A 19,362-nucleotide genomic window follows, 5' to 3' on the forward strand; every position below is an offset into this window, starting at 1 on the left:
CTGAGTAGAAGATCATTATCCGAAACACAGATGTGGTAGTAGGGAGGTTAGAGGAATGAGCCTCAGAAGACTGAGGCACAGGTATCTCAATTAAACTTGCAAAAATCTCTACAGCCTTCCAACAACGGATGCTACACAACATGGAAAGGCTTAACCACACACCTAACACACAGCAGTCACACAGATCAATACTCCCCTTCCTCTCATCATCATTATTGTCATCATCATCATCGAGAAGACACTAGCTTACTACAGCTCACTCAATTGCTTTCATTCAGATCATGTGTAGAATAAAATCTGAAGACTTGCTATGTTGTAAATGGGCCTCTGGCTACCTAAGCTCAGTTTCCTACCACTTTCTTCCAAGTGTAAACTCTGCCCTTTGTTGTCAACCAAAACACCATGACCTGGGGCTCATTTTCTTCTTTCCTCCTGGGCTCTGCTCAAAGCCACCTCTTCAGGAGGATTTTCTGGGCACCTACATTAAGTCCCTACCATCCTTCCAATCCGCTTTATTTTTCTTCCTAACCTTTATTGTTACCAGAGGTAGCATGCATTTATTGCCTTTTTATGCCCACAAAGGCATAAATTCTGTGTAGGTTTTCTCTCACTCCATATTTCTGTTATGGGAGATAATACGCCATTTAATAAGAGAAGACAAAGAAAAGTCATCAATTTGTCATTAACATTTAAAGAAGATTTATGTCCAAGATCATTAGTAGGACTACTTTATCTTGAGCCTCTTGAATACCAGCTAGCACTTTCTCCAGCATAGCAGCAAAGATGTGTATTCTTCCTACAGCATTTTTTTTAGAGTCAAGATCTTCAAAGTCAAGTCCTTTTGCATTCCCCACTCCAAGTGTTTCATTTACTAGAGCAAAATCTTTAAAAAAGGAGGGATTTGTGGAGGGAGGTTGGGGGAAAATAATGAAAAGGGTGAACATAGTCAAGATGCAATGTACTTAGAAACTGATTCGTTGAGTGGTAACCCCTTTGTGCAATTACTTAAAGATAATAAAAATATTTAAAAAGATATGTTTTTCTTAAAACCAACTTTATAAGAAAGCTGATAATACCCTTTCAAGATGGGCATGTTAGGGTTTGAATTCAAGGCCTCAGGCTTGCTAGGTAGGCACTCTACTGCTTGAGCCACAACTCCAGCCCTTTTTGTTCTGGTTACTTTTTAATTTTTTGATTTTTTTTCCAGTTCTGGGGCTTGAACTCTGGGCCAGGGTACTTTCCCTGAGCTCTTTTTGCTCAAGTCTAGCACTCTACCACTTTGAGCCATAGCACCGTTTTTGGCTTTTTCTGTGATTAATTGGAGATAAGAGTCTCATGGACTTTCTTGCCTGAACTGGCTTCAAACCATGATCCTCAGATCCCAGCCTCCTAAGTAGCTAGGATTACAGGTGTGCGCCATCCCCACCCAGCTATTCTGGTTACTTTTGAAATAGGGTTTGATGGGAATCTGCTTTGTTCTCATCACTCCATGCTGCTCCTATGGCCCACTGGGCCCCTCCCCGGGCCGGGGGCTCCCTGGTTCTCAAGAAAACCTCACCCCTGCCCTTATCTGAAAGTGCAGGACGGTTGGTGTCTACCACAAAACCCCAAACAGGACAATTCATACAATAAATTCCTAACAGGACAGTGCAAAAAGAAATGCCAAAGAAGAGTCTCACTCTAGAATGTATAAGAACCTACTCCCCCTCTTTGTTTCTCCAGTCTTGCTTGGTGTTACATGGAGTCCCTTTGCAGCCGTGATGAAAGCCTGCTCTGGTCTGCTGAGGGCTCTCTGCCTTCTTTCTCTCCTTTCATCTGCTTGATCGTTCCTAACACTCAGTTTCCTAACAGGGTTTGGCTCCTAGGCTGGTGGATGGCTATCCTCTCACCATGGCTAGAATGACAGAGGTGCACTCAGCACTCTTTTCTATAGACACAAAGTGCTGTGTCCTTGAATGCGATTGCTTCTCTCCTGGAATGGCTGAGGCTTTGGCGTCCCGGTTTCTCCCACACAGTGAGTGAGATTTCATTTAAAAGGGAGGAGAGTGGGGCTTCAGTTTCTTTTCTACCTGTTTGTGAGGTCCTGGAATGAATTTGAAGTGCTATGCCACAAGTAAACAGCAACACATTTTCATTATTAAAAATATTGCACGCATTATCAAAATATGCTGGTGAATTTGAAAGTATAGGAATAGAAAAGATCCATTTAGAAATGTATAGAGAGAAAGCATCAGTCTACTGTATACTCTGCTAAGAGTAGATGGGAGTTGTGTACTTTATGAAAACGTGATTGGAGGCAGTAAGGTGAGAAGTCTAAATAATTTAAAAAAGAAAAACACCAGAGTCTGGGCAGTGCAATCTATGCTTGCAATCCTACCTACTCAGGAGGTTGAGATCTGAGGCTCATTATGCGAAGCCAGCCAGGGAAGGAAAGTCCGTGAGAATCTTATCTCCAATGACTCACTGAAAAGCCAGAAGTGGAGCTGTGACTCAAATGGTAGAGTGCCAACCATGAGTGGAAAAAGGTGAATGGGAGCTCAAGGCCCTGAGTTTAAACTTTAGTACAAACACATATAAAGAAAATGAAAAGAAAGAAGGAAGGAAAGAGGAAGAGATAGAAAGAATGGAAGGAAGAAAGAAAAAAGACAGAAAGATATATAATCAGAGGCACCTGAAAGTCTGACAAAACAATTATTTCATGAAAAATATGTCTTTATGTGGAGAGATAAGTGCAACTAAATGCCTTTTGTCTTCACTTCCCCTGTTGTAGAACTCCACGATTATTCTCACTGAAGGCAGAGTTGGGAGCTCTAGATCAGTTGTGCCTTTGTACTTCTCCCAGGAGTTCTAGTTAGAGATTCGGATTTGCTCACCGTCCAGCTATCAGGAGCTCTCTCTCGGATGCCTTCTTCCGCACCTTGGTGTAGAGGTCTATGGTGAAGAGGGTGCTGGCACTGTTGAAGATGGAGGTCAGGGAGCTCATGAGAGAGGCCAACATGACTGACAACATCAGGCCTCGCAGCCCTGGAGCCAGGAAAGGGTGCAAGTGTTGGTTAGGGACTGGGTGCCATGATCTTTGAGGGCCAGACCAAGCCAGAGAATTCCTCAGTGATACTACGTGTCATTTGAAACATTGGTTAACCAAGGTGCCCATCAATACACAATAGTATATAGATTTTGCTACACATTTCCTGATGATCAGCTGAGAATTTAAATCACAAATACAAACTTGGAGGGCTTCAGCTGGAACCCTGTTGAGAATCAGTCGTGTCATCTTTATGGAAGATTTCTTTGCTTCGCAAAGACTCACAGAAGCTGAGAAGAAGAGACCAAGTCAGCATTTCTGCCAAGGAAGTCTTGGATAGGGCAAAGCCAAGAGATAGTTTTGTTTTTGTTTTAGTGGTACTGGGGTTTGAACTCATGGCCTCATGCTTGCTAGGCAAGTACTTTGCCAACAAGCCATGCTTTCAGTCCTTTTCTGCAGAAGTTATTATTATTTATTGTTTTGAGAGGTCCAATTGGAAGTCTTTATTGGAGGGCTGGTGACTGCAGGTGAACTCCTGCCTCAAAGACCTGCTGCCCCATGGACTATACTTAACAACGTTAGAAAACTGAGCCATGAGAGTAGCAGAGGAAAGAAAGAGAAGCAAAACAATACCAACAAATCAACTCCAATGGAGAGATGGACACCATAGGGACTGGAGGAGAGCCAGGAGACAGTAGGCATGGTGTCTATTTTCTTTTCTTTCTTTCTTTATAAAGATAGGGTCTCACTTCCTGCCTAGACTCATGCCTAGGCTGTGAACTTCTTGCTTTTGACATTGCACTAAAGCTACTAGACAGGCATGTACCATTATGCCCACTTTTGTGGAGATGGAATGTCATGGACTTTCCTGCTCAGGTTGATGTGGAACCAGGAGCCCACCATATTCAGCTTCCCATGTAGCTAAGATGATGACAGGCATATACCCAGAGCCCAGCTATTGGTTGAAGAGGGGGTCTCATGAACTTTTCTGTCTGGCCTGGCCTCAAACCACAATCCTCTTCATCTCAGTCTCCTAAAGTAGCTAGGATTACAGGTGTGAGCCACCAGTGTCCTGCTAAAGCCAAGAGTTTTGAACCATTATAGAACGTTCAGACTCCAGTTTCCCCTGTCTATTAGTAATGGCTCTGAACCTTCTAGAACAGAGAAGGATGGGGGGCATAGCTGCTGTCATGCTTGTGTGTAATGTTTATTTCATCCGCTAAAAATTCACGTGTGTCACGGCAATGTTAACTACTGTTTCTGAGCTCTGTGCTTTGCTCTGCTTCTGTTTTCCACAGCAATGGTCGCCTCCTGTCATCCTAACAACTTACTTATTTCATAAACATAGTTTATTTTCTATCTCATGAAGTCGAATGTGAGTTGCAAGAGGTAAGGTATTTTTCCCTCATGCATTGGTGTTTCTAAGGACCCAAGCTGACACATAATCAATACCTTGAGATCTGTGACTTGAGGAGGACTGGGTGACAGAAAGCAAGTTACTTGAACTCTAAGCTTTGGAGTGTATGTTTGTGGCAATACAAATATTTTCTTGGCAAGCAGACCATCCAAACGTACTTGATTAACTTGGAAGTCAGCCTAGAACCTGAAGGAATGGGGACTCTTCTGCCAGAATCTGCATCTATATGACTGTTATCTTGTCAAAGTTCCTCAAGAATACCAGTTTATTCAGTGGCTCACGTCTATAATCCTAGCCACTCAGGAGGCTGAGATCTGAGGATCGCAGTTTGAAGCCAACTCTGGGTAGGAAGGTTCACGAGCTTCTTATCTCCAGTTAACCATCAAAAAACTAGAAGTGGCACTGTGACTCAAAGTGGAAGAGGGCTAGTTTTGAGCAAAACAACTCAGGGACAACACCCAGGTCCCTGAATTCAAGGCCCTGGACTGGGGATAAAAAGAAATGTATTGATCTGGCCTCTAGGGTTATACATGAACTTACCAGCTGGCATGAGTTCCAGCACCAGTGTTGGGTATGCATAGTTAGTGCAGCCAACATCCACACCGCAGTGTTTCACACATTCAGAAGGCACGACACAAGCCACCATATCTGAGGACAGATGTAGAGATGAGTTCAGCGAGCAGTACAACCATGGAGAGAAATAGATGAAGAAGTGGATGAATAACATGGGTATGAGGAAACATAGTTGCCTCGAGATGTGAGATTGAAATTGGTAATTGATATGATAGATTGGGTCTCTCTTTGTGCAGAAGATGACCTAAGCATCTCACTGCCATAGAACTTCATGTTCTGACTCTTGGAGCAGAACTGTCCCTTGGGATATGGTCCAACTTTAGAGCAAACAGAAGCTGCTGATTTCATCCTCTGAGATCACTACACATCAGCACAAAACAAAACAGCAGCAGTTACAACAGGAAGTTAGGTGACCAGTCAAAGTCAACCCACTATTTTCTGCATTCATGAAGCAAGGTCATGTGTCATGGTCAATTGATGTGACTCTTCCATGTATTTTTCATAAAGGGGATTCACGCAATTTTGGTTTTTGTTTTGGAGCTTGCACTCAGGGCCTGGGTGCTATTCCTTAGCTTTTTATCCTCAAGGTTGGCTTCTACCACTTGAACAACAGCTCTACTTCCCGCTTTTTGGTGGTTAATTGGAGTTAAGAGTCTCTCGATCATTTTCTGCCAGGGCTGGCTTTGAATCATGATTCTTAGATCTCATACTCAAAGATGTCACCATGCTCAACCAGGATACCTCACCCTACCTCATTCGCCAAATTCTCTCTCATCCCACAGTGCTCTTCTTCACAGCCTCAAAATGTCCTTAAATTAAATTAGCAAGCAAAACAAGACCCACAAGTCTCAAATGCCCATAGGCAGAATAAGAGAGATAAGGAAATGGTAGGAAATGGGCCAAAATTGTCCTGCCTCTCACCTCCCCTGCATAAAGTATTCCCTCAGCCTGTAATGTTGTTTTTCTTGCCATCGCAATGGGTTTAATACAAAGTCAAGTTTTAAATGAGACTTGAAAATACTTCTCAAGCTGGTAGCCAGTGGCTCACACCTAGCTACTCAAGAGGCTGAGATCCGAGGACCTCGACTTAAAAGTTCACGAGACTTTATCTCCAATTAATCACCAGAAGTAGAATTATGGCTTCGAGTGGCAGCGTGCCAGCCTGGAGTGAAAAATCAGGGACAGTGCCCGGTCCATGAGTTCAAGCAATAGTTGTGGAGCGCACGAGCACACACACATACCCCTTCTCAGATTTCAAGCATAAAGGGGAGGAGCTATGGATTCAGAGCTTGCCTGTGTAGAGAATGCGGCTGATCATTCCTGGCATCACCATGAGGAACATGGGCAGCAGCTTCAGGTAGCCGCACAGGATACAGGCAGCCTTCACGTGGGACATGTTCTTGCCACACAAGCAGCGCTGTACAATGACCTGCCAGGAAAGCATGATTGAAAGAGGGTGAGCATGCCATTTCAGGGATTCGTACTCTAATAACAAATACTGCGGTGAGCCAGAAAGTAATGGGCTTTAGAGTAAGACCATAATTTGCATTAATCCTTTTATACAGCATTTCCTCTCTCTTTTTTTTGATGAGGATATGATAATTATAGAAAGTGATTTCATGTGCTATATCCTATTATTCTCCTCTTTTTATGTGTGTGTGTGCTGGTCCTAGGGCTTGAACTCAGGGCCTGGGTGCTGTCCCTGAGGGTTTTTTTGCTCAAGGCTAAGTAAGTGTCTAACCCTTCAGCAACAGCTCCACTTCCTGCTTTGCTTTTCTTAGAAAGTATTTTTGGTGGTTAATTGGACATAAGAGTCTCACAGACTTTCCCACCCGGGCTGGCTTTGAACTGCAATCCTCCCATCTCAGCCTACTAAGTAGCTAGGAATAACAGGTGTGAGCCACAGGCACTGGCTTTTCTCTCCTAAGAACAATTACAATGGGTTTGATTCTTTTATTTTCATATGTGGGAAGTATTTTCTAAATACTTTGATCGCATTCACCCCACAATTCCTGTACTAAAAAAAAAAGATACTATTCTGCATAAGAGGCATGGCTCAAGTGGTAGAGTGCCTACCTGGTAAACACAGGCCTTAAGTCCTGAGTTCCAACTCTTGTACTACAAAGAAGAAATAGGATCCCTCTCCTCACCCTCCCCACTGCTGTTGGTTCCCACCTGGAACAATCTTCAAACACTTATGCCATTCATTATTTTTAGGTCTACATTATGTGTAGGAGAGAAAACATAGGACATTTGTTTTGCTCAGTCTGTTTTGTTTCACTTAATGTGATGATTTCTAGTTCTCATTTTCCTGCAAACAGCATAATTTTGTTCTTCTTAAAGACTGAATGATACTATATTGAATAATACTACATGGATAATACTAAACACACACACACACATACACACACATTCAGCTGATGAACATCTAGGCTGACTCCATAGTGTGGCAATTGTGAATAATGCTACATTCATAATTTTTGGAGTGGTACAGCATTATTGTTTAGTAGTTCTATTAAAAATTGTTTTTTGTCCAGTACTTTTTTTTTTTTGGGGGGGGAGGCATTCCTGGGGCTTGAACTCAGGGCTTGGACATTGTCCTTGAGCTTTTGTGCTCAAGACTAGTGCTCTACCACTTGAGCCCTAACTCCATTTCTGGCTTTTTGGTGGTTAATTGGAGATAAGAATCTCATAGACTTTTCTGCCCAGACTAGCTTTCACTTGAGATTCTCAGGTCTGTCTGCTGAGTAGCTAGAATTAAAGGCATGAGCCACCAGCATCTAGCAAAATAAGCTAATTTTGTATGAGATGAGAAAGAATAACATAAATTATCTCCTTTCTTTCTCTCTTTTGTCTTCTTCCTGCTCCCTGCCTTCTTTTTTTTCCTTTTCTTTTCTCTTTTTCTTCTTCCTCCCTTCCTTCCCTATTTTCTTGTCTTTTTTTTCATTAAAAAGTCTTAAATCCAAAGGCAGGAAAACTGGAGGATGAAGTAGAGCAAAGAGCTGAGGAGATGGAAAACTGGAAGCAAAGGCAAGAAGACGAGATTCGAGCATGGGGGCAAATGCGGGTAATCAGCATTTGGGAGGCTGGGGCAGAAATAGCCTTAGTCCAAGGCCAGCCTGGATTACAGAGTGAGAGCTTTTCTTTGTTTGTAATTTGAGACAATGTTCTGTTAGCCCAAGTCGAATGTGCAACCCTCCTTCCTAAACTTGGCAGAGTGCTGGGAGTATAGTCCTGTGATACCACACTGCCTAAAAACAAAGCAAAGCAAAGCAGAAGAAAGCAAAGCCCAAACACAAATTGGACGCACCTAAAACAACAACAACCAAACTCTCAAATTATCCAGAGTAATGGCTACCAGATTAAATAGGATCACAGTCATACATTGCAAAGGATAAAAATAGATCCACAGCATAGGAGATTGTGGTGAAAATTTCAAATTCAGAGGACAAAGGAAACACAAGCTGCCAGAGAGAAACTGAAACTATACCCCAAAGGATTAAGAATAACCACGTTTCTCATCTTAGACTCCAGAAGACAATAGATCCAAGACTTCCAACATAATGAGAAATGCGGCTGTGGCTAAACTAATAACTAAGGAAAGTTAAGAGTAAAGAAGGACATGTTTAGACTTGCAAATTCAAAAAACAATCTACATCCTGATGGGATCTATCTAAGGAAATGACTAGGAGGCTTGTTTACCCTTAAAGAAAGAACAAATGAAGAAATAAAATAACCTGAGATGAAGACAAAGGAGATACAACCTAGGACTGTAGCAAAAGAATCTCAAAGGTTGTAGTGAAGGGCGTTTTGGGTGAGGATGACAACCTGTCATAGTCAGAGAGCAAAGCTCTGTGAGTGACTGAGAAAAGGAATTAGGAAGAGTACTTGATGCATTTGTAAGTGTTGAGAGTAGACTTTTTGGCAATTTGTAGAGGATTTGGTGCCTTGTAAGAATAATTACTGCTCAGATGCTGGTGGCTCATTCTTGTAATCCCAGCTGAGGCTGGGATCTGAGGATCAGATCATAGTTTGAAGCCAGCGTGGCAGGAAAGTCTGTGAGACTCTTATCTCCAGAAAACTATTCAGGAAGCAGTGTCGCACAAGTGGTAGAGTGCTAGCCTTGAGCAAAAGAAGCTCAGGGACAGTGTCCAGGCCCTGAGTTCAAACCCCAGGACTGACACAATCACAAAAAGAAAGATTGCTAAGCAATACTAAAATGGAGGATGATGAATCATTAATTCCATGGAAAAGAGAAAGCTAAAGAAAAAAAAAAATCAGTCGAAGAATGTCCTTGTAGCTCAACAATTACCTTTATGTGGGCCTTAAAATGATAGCATTCAATGTTGATCTCTGTCTTTAAGACTATAATCCTATTGGGAAGGCTGAGAAATGTGAATTTTGCTTTGGTGGCATTGGGAATGAGAAGTTGAAAGACCTGAATTATCTATCGTCATGAGGGGCCATAACATTTTTCTTAAATTTGGATAACCAAGAGGAAGGAATGAGTCATTTGAATCACTTGGGTGCACGTTCAGGAGCATATTCAGATTGAAGGTATTTGGGTTAGGGTATGAGAATGTTGATTTGTAGTGAAGTTTAAGGTAATGTCCTGCTATACTGATAATCCACACATCAGACTTTGAATTGTAGGATTAATAGAGTAGAATTAAATATCAAAGTACTTAAAGCAACAAGAAAAGTTTGCTTCTGAAGGTAGAGAGTGGGATAGTAGGCAGGTAGCTATGTTTTATAACAAGCATTGTAAACATGTTTGACTCTTTGAATGTTGGTGTGTACAAGCTAATTGTGTGTGTGTGTGTGTGCACACGCCCATGTGCATATGTGCTGGTTCTAGGCCTTGAACTCTGGGCCTGGGTGCTGTCCCTGAGACTTTTTTGTTTGTTTGTTTGAAGCTAGCACTTGAGCCATAGCTCCACTTCTGAATTTTGGTGGTTAATTGTTGATAAGAGTCTCATGGAGTTTTCTGCCGGAGCTGGCTTCAAACCATGATCCTCAGATCGAAGTGGTCTGAGTAGTTAGGATTCCAAGTGTGAGCCATTGGCACGCAGAGAAATGAGTGGATTTTGTATGAGATGAGAAAGAACAACATAAATTATTCCTTCCTTCCCTCCTTCCCTCCTTTCCTTCCTTCCTTTCTGCCCACCTCCTTTCTTCCTTCCTCTCTTTCTGACACACACATGCACACACGTGCACACACACATTCTTTTACCTGGTCTGTGCACCAGTACCATACAGCTGTAATGACCATCCCAAATACAGTTCCTGGCCATGGGATATCTCCAGTGGTAGCATCCCGGAAAATGTGGAAGGAGTCCTCCTGTGGAGTGTAGCACCTGGGGCTGATTGTCAGGTTGTCCCCCGCAACTACTGATGGGATGGCATTCATGTACTTCTCTGCAAAGCTCTCATAGCCTCCAACTTCAATGAATGCTAAGAAGACATTATATAAAATAAAGCATCAGGAAAATCTAAGGCATCTAATATGTTTGATTACTCCTTTGTGTTAAGGGGTGCATAAAAGCACCCCATTAGTCTGGCCAAATTCTTAGTGACCGTTTCCCACAATCTAGGACCTCGTTAGCATTGTCCATGGTAACAGACTGGCTTTCACAAAGTATACAAAACAACTATTTTTTTCTCTTTATATCCTTTAAATTTTTGGTTTCATGTCTAGCAAAAATTTGTGGCAAAAATATAGCTGTCAGTTAAGGTTGGCACTGGTGGCTAACACTTACAAGTGTTAGCTACTCAGGAGGCTGAGATCTGAGGATTGTCCAGGCAGGAACTTCTTAAGACTCTTATCTCCAATTAACCATTAAAAAAAGCCAGAAGTGGAGTTGTGGCACAAGTGGTAGAGCACTAGCCTTGAGCACAAAAGCAATATATATATATATATATATGTATATATATATGTATATATGTGTATACTCACACACACACACATATATATATATATTCAACAGACTGATAGTGCTGTCTCTGCCATCCAGAGCAGAGTCAAAGCTGATGGTAGCTCACAGAGCAATCCTAATAGAATCAGTCACCTTCAACCCCAATTTTTGGAAAGAAATGGAAAGCAAAGGCCTTAGATCTTGGCTGGTCTGACCTTACTCACAATTTGATTCTCAGGTGTCAAACTTTATTTTAACTATTAGAATGTTGGGACGATAAAAGGGAGAAATTGGAGAAAGCAGATTTGATTTGATGAGGAGAAAAGGCCAATCACATGTGCACAAAAGTTATAGTTGATTTTAGAAAGGCCAGTCATCTGGGGCTGACTTAGTTTCATACAATACAATTTTTATTAGAGTATCATATAGTTTTAAAGTTAACATTCTTTATTACTACTACTACTACTATTAATTAGTACTGGTAATGGGGCTTGAACTCAGGGCCTGGAACTGTCCCTTATCTCTTTGCTCAAAGCTGGCCACTCTACCACTAAAGCCACATAGCTCCACTTTCTTCCTCTTCATTATTAAATTGAGCACATACATTTCCTCAAGTATCATGCTGGGATTATGTGAAAAATGAATGTAACAGGCCGGACAATATAAGGGATTTGCTTTTATTAGGTAAAAATGATTCATAACAAAATACATGGAAGACCATGGATATAAAAATGTCTCAGGCCTGGGAATATGGCCTCGTGGTAAAGTGCTGGTTTTGTATACATGAAGCCCTGGGTTCGATTCCTCAGCACCACATATATAGAAAAAGCCAGAAGTGGCGCTGTGGCTCAAGTGGCAGAGTGCTAGCCTTGAGCAAAAAAAAAAAAAAAAAAAAAAAGAAGAAGAAGAAGAAGAAGCCAGGGACAGTGCTCAGTCCCTGAGTTCAAGCCCCAGGACTGGCAAAACAACAAAACCAAACAAACAAGAATGCCTGTCTCTTGATCCAAAAAGTAAGAGAAGTGAGACTGAGGAGAATCCAAGGGAGTTAACTCTGAAGTCAGAGGTTCATTGTCAAAGAAAAATGAATAAGATTAGCACAGAAGTTGTATATGACTAGACAGAATGTACACAGGAACTGGTTCATTGGAACTGGTCTCCAGAATATTATACAATGGAAATTTTCTGTTTTTATTAGTGTTCTCCCCCCCCCAAAAAAAAATCTCGCTCACTTAGCTTTATCTTAGATACTTGGATATTGATCAACAAAAGAACTCAAATTTGATAGGGTCATATGGTGAATGACATCCCTACTGTGTGGCACCAACCATCATTGTGGATTTGCAGTTATTTCAGTTTTTGCTTCATCCATCTTCAAGTTATGTGATTAGGTGCATGTATATTCAGTTTTGCTGTATTTAGTCATGCTCAAGTAGATGGAGCATATTGGGAACAGTCCAGGAGAGAGATGTTTATTTTCACCCTCTACCCTTTCTACTATATTAATGATCTATTCAAAGATAAACGCACAGCAGAGTAAAAAAAAAATAACAAATTGCTTGCTAGCAAGACTTAAGAAATGGAACTAGCTAATGATACAGATAACTGAGAGTCACAATGGAAAATCTAATCTATGCTTATGTATTTTAAAAAAAGGTTGAATAATATATTTTAATGGATTTCCACCCCAAGCTGCCACAATTAGATTTCAGATGTCTAATTTTTTCCAGATATTAAAATTTTCATTTTACAAAATTGTATATAACTTAAAAGTTTTTGTTGTGCTTTGGGTCCAATGCACCAATATTTCTGTAAAGCTATTAACCACATGGTATTGATTTTATCCATTCTGAACACTTAAGGATATTAATGTTAAACAAGAAGACACTTTATGTAAGTAATTCTTATTTTCCAAACAAATAATATCCTGTACTATTTCTTTGTGAGGAGGTAGCAAAGCAAGAAAAAAAAAGCCAGGCAGTTTATTTCAATGATGGGAATTAGGTAAATGCTAGGAAAATGTGACTCAGTAGAGTTGAGAGCAATGGTCGGAAGTAGCCAGGGAGAAATTGTTATCTAGAGGTTTGTCCAGGTTGTCATTTCTTACCAAATACCATGAGGATAAAAGATCCAGTCAGCATGATGAAGGCCTGGAGTGTGTCTGTGTAAATCACTGAGGCCAAGCCCCCTATGAAGAGAAAGAAAAGGACCAGGGAATTTTTTAATCCATGTGAACCCATGTATCTTCTGTCATGTCTGGGATGTCCTTCTTCAAATCATCTAAATAAGTCAAGGGAAAACACATCAAAAGCTCCTGAGCCACAAGCTTGTCTTGACATCATTATCTCCTCAGCACGTGTGTCTTTCATGGATTCTTCTATTTCCTTTGTCTTGTTCTGAATTAGTTTTGGTTACAGTGGGGTTTCATTGTGTGTGTGTGTTTGTCTGTGTGTGTGTGTGTGTGTGTGTGTGTGTGTGTTTTCAGTCAGAATATTCAGTGCATAGCCTAGAACCTAGGTAAATTGAGGGAGAGACACATGCTATGTTGAATTGTAACCCCCTTTGTATGATTATTCAAAGATAATAAAAGTATAATTAGAAACAAAATATTCCTTAGAGGCAGGGGCAAAATTTTAATAGGAAAGTTCTTGAAAAAAAATCCCTCAATTTCAGGGGAGGCTGGAGTGAAGAACAGAGGGAAAAGCATGAAACCAGTTGACCCACAATCCTGACTTGGTTTGCATTTATTAATACTAGCAGAATTAAAAAGTCAGATATAACTTGAGAGTATGAGTAGGGTAGGGAAAGATGGAAGAGAATGAGAAGGGGTGAGTGACATTGATCAAGACTGTACTGTACTGATTCATTGAATTTCAGTTCATTGTACCACTACCTAAAGATAATAAAAACTATGAAAACAAAAGGCTCCCTCCATTTCCTCCATTGAGCATAGCAACCTGAGCAAAATCATTAGTAATTTTGCAAAGCCATTTTTCACTCCAGCATTGGGAACATGTCATTATCTTGTGAATTGAATACTAGAGTTAGTAATTTATTATGTTTTCTGCAGTGTAGTGTGTGTGTGTGTGTGTGTGTGTGTGTGTGTGTGTGTATGTGTGATAGCAGCAGAAGACAACAATTGGGGAAAACACACAGCAGACTTACCTGTGATGGTATAAACAGCAGTGATAGCCAGAAGGATGAAGATGGCTAGGTAAAGGTCCAATCCCAAAGCCAGCTTTATGAATATTGCACCAGAGAATATGTCTGCCTAAACAGGGACCAGTCAGAATGGGAAAGAAAGATGCATTTGAGATCTCTGGGTTCTCCTCTTCAACAGTGGTGCTCATGCCTATGCTCTTCTTTTCCTGGTACATTCTTATTCATCATTCAAGACTCCACATATCACTCCCTATAGCAAGATCTTCCATAAAGCTTCAAATAGCAGTTGTCATTCTCTTCTGTATATCCATAGCTGTTAGCTCATTGCTCAATTGAGTTGCTTATTAAATGAAGTGATACATCCTGAGGGTGCTGTTCATACCATGAAGCTTAGAGAGGCTAAATGCATATAGGAAGCCTCTTGACTGGGATGAAGCATTAAGTATATTCTGAAAATTTATATTCTTGTTTGCCTATGAGGATGTTTATCTATCTGTCTATCTATCTATCTATCTATCTATCTATCTATCTATCTATCTATCTATCTATCTATCTATCTATCTATCTCTGTAGGCAGCATTGGGGTTTGAATTTAAGGCCTTATGCTTGCTAGGTAGGCATTCTTGAAGAACCATGCCCCTTGCCAACATTAGAACATTTTTGGAGCCGGGCACCCACGGCTCACACCTGTTATTCTTAGTACTCAAAAGGCTAAGAGCTGAGGATCACAGTTCAAAGCCAGCCTGGGCAGGAAGTCTATGAGATGCTTATCTTTAACCATCAGAAAACTGGAAGTGGTGCTGTGGCTCAAAGTGGCAGAGCGCTAGCCTTGAGTGCAAAAGCTCTAGCACCCAGGCCCTGAGTTCAAGCCCCATGACTGACCAAAAAAAAAAAAAAAAAAAAGAAAAGACAAAAACAGAAAACTTTTTTTGGTCAACTATATCAGGATTGAATTATTTACATAAGTCAATTTGAGGACTCTTGTAGGTCAATTCTGATATAACACGAACATTACAGTATGTGTAATAATCCCATGCAAACCAGTGACGAGTGGCAATTCAGGAGTTCATATTAATCACATAGCTTGGCGGATGAGGGAGTGGTGACCCTTGCCCTCAGCATGCTGAATGCTTGCTGGTAACTAATGGAGGGAGTTCTGAAATTAGAAACCCATCATTTGGCAATCACCATAGCCTTTAACTGCCTTAGTATGTGTTTGTGCGCCTTAGAGCCACAAAGCTATAGAGGTCAGAGACAGAGAACTGGGAGATTGTCAAGTCCAACTCATTTGGGAGACATGTAAGCACAAAAGCCATGGCACTCCAGGGGCTCCTCTGCTTCTAATCTGTCTATCTGGGGGACTGCTGGAGAGACCACTTCCATTTCCACCTAGCAGAGAGCAGGGCCTCTCCAGCCTGTGCACAAAATGTCTCCAGTGTTTGTTTGTCCATATACTCAGTTCCAGATAGTATTTCAGTGTATTTGTATATATTGTCCCAGAGGCTAATTATTTCACGTGAGGCATTTTAATGTCTTGTTTTTGTTTTATTTTTTGCCAGTTCTGGGGCTTGCACTCAGGGCCTGAGCACTGTTCCTGGCTTCTTTTTGCTCAAGACTAGCACTCTTGAGTCACAGCACCACTTCCGGCTTTTTCTATATATGTGGTGCTGAGGACTCAAACCCAGGGCTTCATGTATATGAGGCTAGCACTTTACCACTAGGCCATATTTCCAGCCATTCTAATCTCTTATCACTTTGTTGTAGGGTGAATTCCTGTGGCTCAGGAATCTTTGATACCTTAACACAGAGGTTAATAACGAGTGCCTGCTTAAAAATGCTCACTTTGCATATGGAAAGTTCATGGCATCCCTTGGAAGCAGTTGATTGACTTGCAACAAGGACTTCCCTTCTCCTCCCCCTCCTGCCCCCCCTACCGCCTCCAAACAGAAAAGCAGTTAGTGAGGGCTAGCTTTTTCCCTCGTGAACATTGGGACTGCTAGCCTGGACTGTAAACTTGGGGAGATTATTTTCTTAGTCACTGTTATTTCTTGTTTTCTTCAGATGCTATTGAAACTTCATGTGCTGCTGAAGTTCATATCTTCTTTCATCACTAATTTTCTCCAAGGAATGATAATAGTAAAAATTTTTGTGCCAGTACTGAGAGTCAAACTCAGGGCCTTATGCTCACTTGGTTTTTTGTTTTTTCTTCTCCCAAGGCTGGTGTTCCTCCATTCCTGGCTTTTTGGTGGTTAATTAGAACTAAGAGTCTCCTGTACTTTCCTGCCTGGGCTGGCTTTGAAATGATCCTCAGATCTTAGCCTCCTGAGTAGCTAAGATTAAAGGTGTAAACCAACAGCCCTCAGCAGCTTAGGAATAATTAGTTTAATATTTATTTATGACACTGTTTTACAGGGAATCATTTTACATAAAATAGGATGACTTTTAGCTCAGATATTTGAGACTCAAATGGAAAATGTGGAAAAGGCAAAAGGAGGAAGTAGGGCTATGATTCAAGTAGTAGGGTGCCAGCCTTCAGTGAAAAAGTTCAGCAATTTAAAGAGGCCCTGGGGCTGGAAATGTGGTAGAGTGCTTGCCTAGCATGTATGAAGCCCTGGCTTCCATTCCTCAGTACCACATACAGAGAAAAAGCTGGAAATAGCCCTGTGGCTCAAGTGGTAGAGAACTAGTCTTGAGCATAGAGACGTTCAGGGATAAGTACCCAGGCCCTGAGTTCAAAACCCAGGACCAGCAAAAAAAAAAAAAAAAAGCAAAAAAAAAAGGCCGGCGCACTCACGTGCATGCACACCCACACACACACTGAAATAAAAAAGGCAAGAGAAATCCTTTTTACTACCAAGTAATCATTATTACTTGAATAGTTCTGTTCTATTCTATCTGTATATGCACTTTTTTTTTGTCTGTCCTGGGATTTGAACACAGGTCGTGGGCACCGTCCCTGAGCTCTTTTGCTCAAGGCTAGCACTCTACCACTTTGAGCCACAGTGCCACTTCTGGTTTTCTGGTGGTTAATTGGAAGAAAGAGTCTACGGACTTTCGTGCCCGGGCTGGTTTTGAACCTCGATCCTAAGATTTCGGCCTCCTGAGTAGGTAGGATTATAGGCATGAGCCACCAGCCTCTATTTTTATACAGAGAGTAGATTTATACTTTAAAAGCTCTCATTACTTGGAGGTTTATTACACGATGAATGCAGGGCTCCCGAGCTCTTTTCCTTATTGGAACTTGATAAAGAGATCACAGGGAACTTAAGACATCTGTGTGCTTTGACCCTGTTTATGCTGTGAATGGCCTACATATCTAGTCTCTGTTCTTAGCATGCTGGCCTTATCTGGCAAATTCTCAACACTACAAGACCAGGAGGTACCAAACTCACTGAGATTTTCAAAGCCACACAGGCAAAGAGAGAGAGAATGGATAGGTAGATCTGGAGTCGTTTCCCGCCAAACCTCTTCTTGAGATATTCTGGCATGGTCATCACCTGCAGGCAGATAGAGACAGAATTTCACCTTCAGAGCCAAGGACATCCAATATTTGCTAAGCAACTCTGAACAGTTAAGCAGGATGCTTGGCACTGCTGGAGGAAATGGACAATAACAGCAGGGTTCCTTGGTAAGAGTGGTAAGTCTGCAAAGATCAGAGCCAGTAGTGGCAGAATGGCCATCTTGGAATCTCTTCCTGCCTGTGATAATGACTACATATTGTGATCTGTGGCAGATGATCATCTCTGAATCTTCTTCCTCAAAGTGTGTGTTTACTATGAAAATACAGGTAGGACTTGTGTCACAGCTCAAGTGGTAAAGTACTTGCCTTGCAAGTGCCAGGCTCTGAGTTCAGTCTCTAGTACCACAAAAAGAAAAGCAAAGAAAAGTACTTGTAAACTAGCCACACCACCACCAAATGCCTAAAACTCAATAAATGTGTGTGTGTGTGTGTGTGTGTGTGTGTGTGTGTGCATGTGTGCGCATGCACGCATGTGTCAGTACTGGGGCTTGAACTCAGGGCCTGGATACTGTCTGTTAGCTTTTTTGCGCAAGGCTAGCACTCTCCCAGTTGAGCCAACACTCCACTTCTGTATTTATAGTGGTTAATTGGAGATAATAGTCTCCCAGACTTTTCTGCCCTGGCTGAATTTGAACCTCAATCTTCAACGATCCTCAAAAAATCTCAGCCTCTTTAGTAGCTAGGATTACAGGTGTGAGCCACAGGTGCCTGGCCAATAAATTCTTTCTTTTTCTTTTTGCTAGTAATATTGGAATCTAATGAAAAATAGTATTACTTATAAATAACAAACCAAGATAAGAGTTGCACAATAAATAGATACATACATTATAAATATATACTGAGTATGTATTAATATAAGTGTCTGTTGAAAAGAGGATTATATTAGCCCTCCTTATCATTTTGCTTTTGTGCTTGTACTGAGGCTTGAATTCAGAGCCTTGAATTCTTTTCTTTTTCTTGGTACTGAGGATTGAACCCAGCACATTGCACTTGAGAGGCAAGTGTTTTGCCACTGAGTTACATACTGAAACCTGACATCCTTGCTTAGCTCTTTGAGTCAAGCTGATTCTCTACTACTTGAGTCACACCTCCATTCTCAACATGAACTCCCTGTTTAGAGAAAAATTTCGTTATTGAAATATAAGGCTAACTGTAGACTGAATAGCAGAAGTGCAGCTTTCTGATTGCTTCAGAGCAAATCATGCTTGTGTTCAGTCTTCTCCAGTTGATAAAAGGATGTTACTAGATTGATATAACTCTTACCAAAATCAAGAAGGGGAACTTTTGGTAGCTCAACAACTAAGAGTGACCCCTGAGAGATGGTAACCACCTCAGAGAACAAACATGTGAGTTCTGTGATATGAGCCCTTGAGCCAAAGATAGCATCTTCCCACAGAGCTTCAGGTCTGGAACTAAAAGGGCTACCCAATGAGCAAATGGTGAATATAAAATGTCCTGTAGTAGCATAAAAACAGCAGAATGAAATCCACTAAAAACTTTTAAAAAGGAATGTATGGGAGGGCGGAAGAGTAGAGACTAATACTAAGGGTATACATTTGATAAGTATGTATGCATGTATCACAACAAACTCTCCCTGTGTTAATTTATGCTAATTAAAAAAGAGACATTTCAGGGAAGACTTCAAAAACTCTATGCCAGAAACTGAAGTATGAGATTAATGCATCTGTGTGGAACTAAAGAACAATGAAAACAACAACAACAATAAATAACAACCCCCGCCCCTGGAAATGAG

The 19,362-nt window shown here is 41.2% G+C and overlaps 1 protein-coding gene across 1 annotated transcript in view; it reads right to left on the reverse strand.

The window, feature by feature from the left end:
- LOC125347995 (solute carrier family 5 member 4-like) overlaps window positions 1-19,362 on the reverse strand; it is a 53,815-nt gene that overhangs the window by 18,603 nt on the left and 15,850 nt on the right. The window contains exons 5-11 of the mRNA XM_048340934.1: window positions 17,482-17,586; window positions 14,093-14,198; window positions 13,035-13,115; window positions 10,249-10,469; window positions 6,309-6,444; window positions 4,983-5,090; window positions 2,874-3,024 (exon numbers count right to left, since the gene is read on the reverse strand). Coding sequence (XP_048196891.1) covers window positions 2,874-3,024; window positions 4,983-5,090; window positions 6,309-6,444; window positions 10,249-10,469; window positions 13,035-13,115; window positions 14,093-14,198; window positions 17,482-17,586 — 908 coding nt within the window. The remainder of the gene's footprint in view (window positions 1-2,873; window positions 3,025-4,982; window positions 5,091-6,308; window positions 6,445-10,248; window positions 10,470-13,034; window positions 13,116-14,092; window positions 14,199-17,481; window positions 17,587-19,362) is intronic.

This window comes from Perognathus longimembris, chromosome 3 (genome assembly GCF_023159225.1).
Source record: "Perognathus longimembris pacificus isolate PPM17 chromosome 3, ASM2315922v1, whole genome shotgun sequence".
Classification (NCBI taxonomy): domain Eukaryota; kingdom Metazoa; phylum Chordata; class Mammalia; order Rodentia; family Heteromyidae; genus Perognathus; species Perognathus longimembris.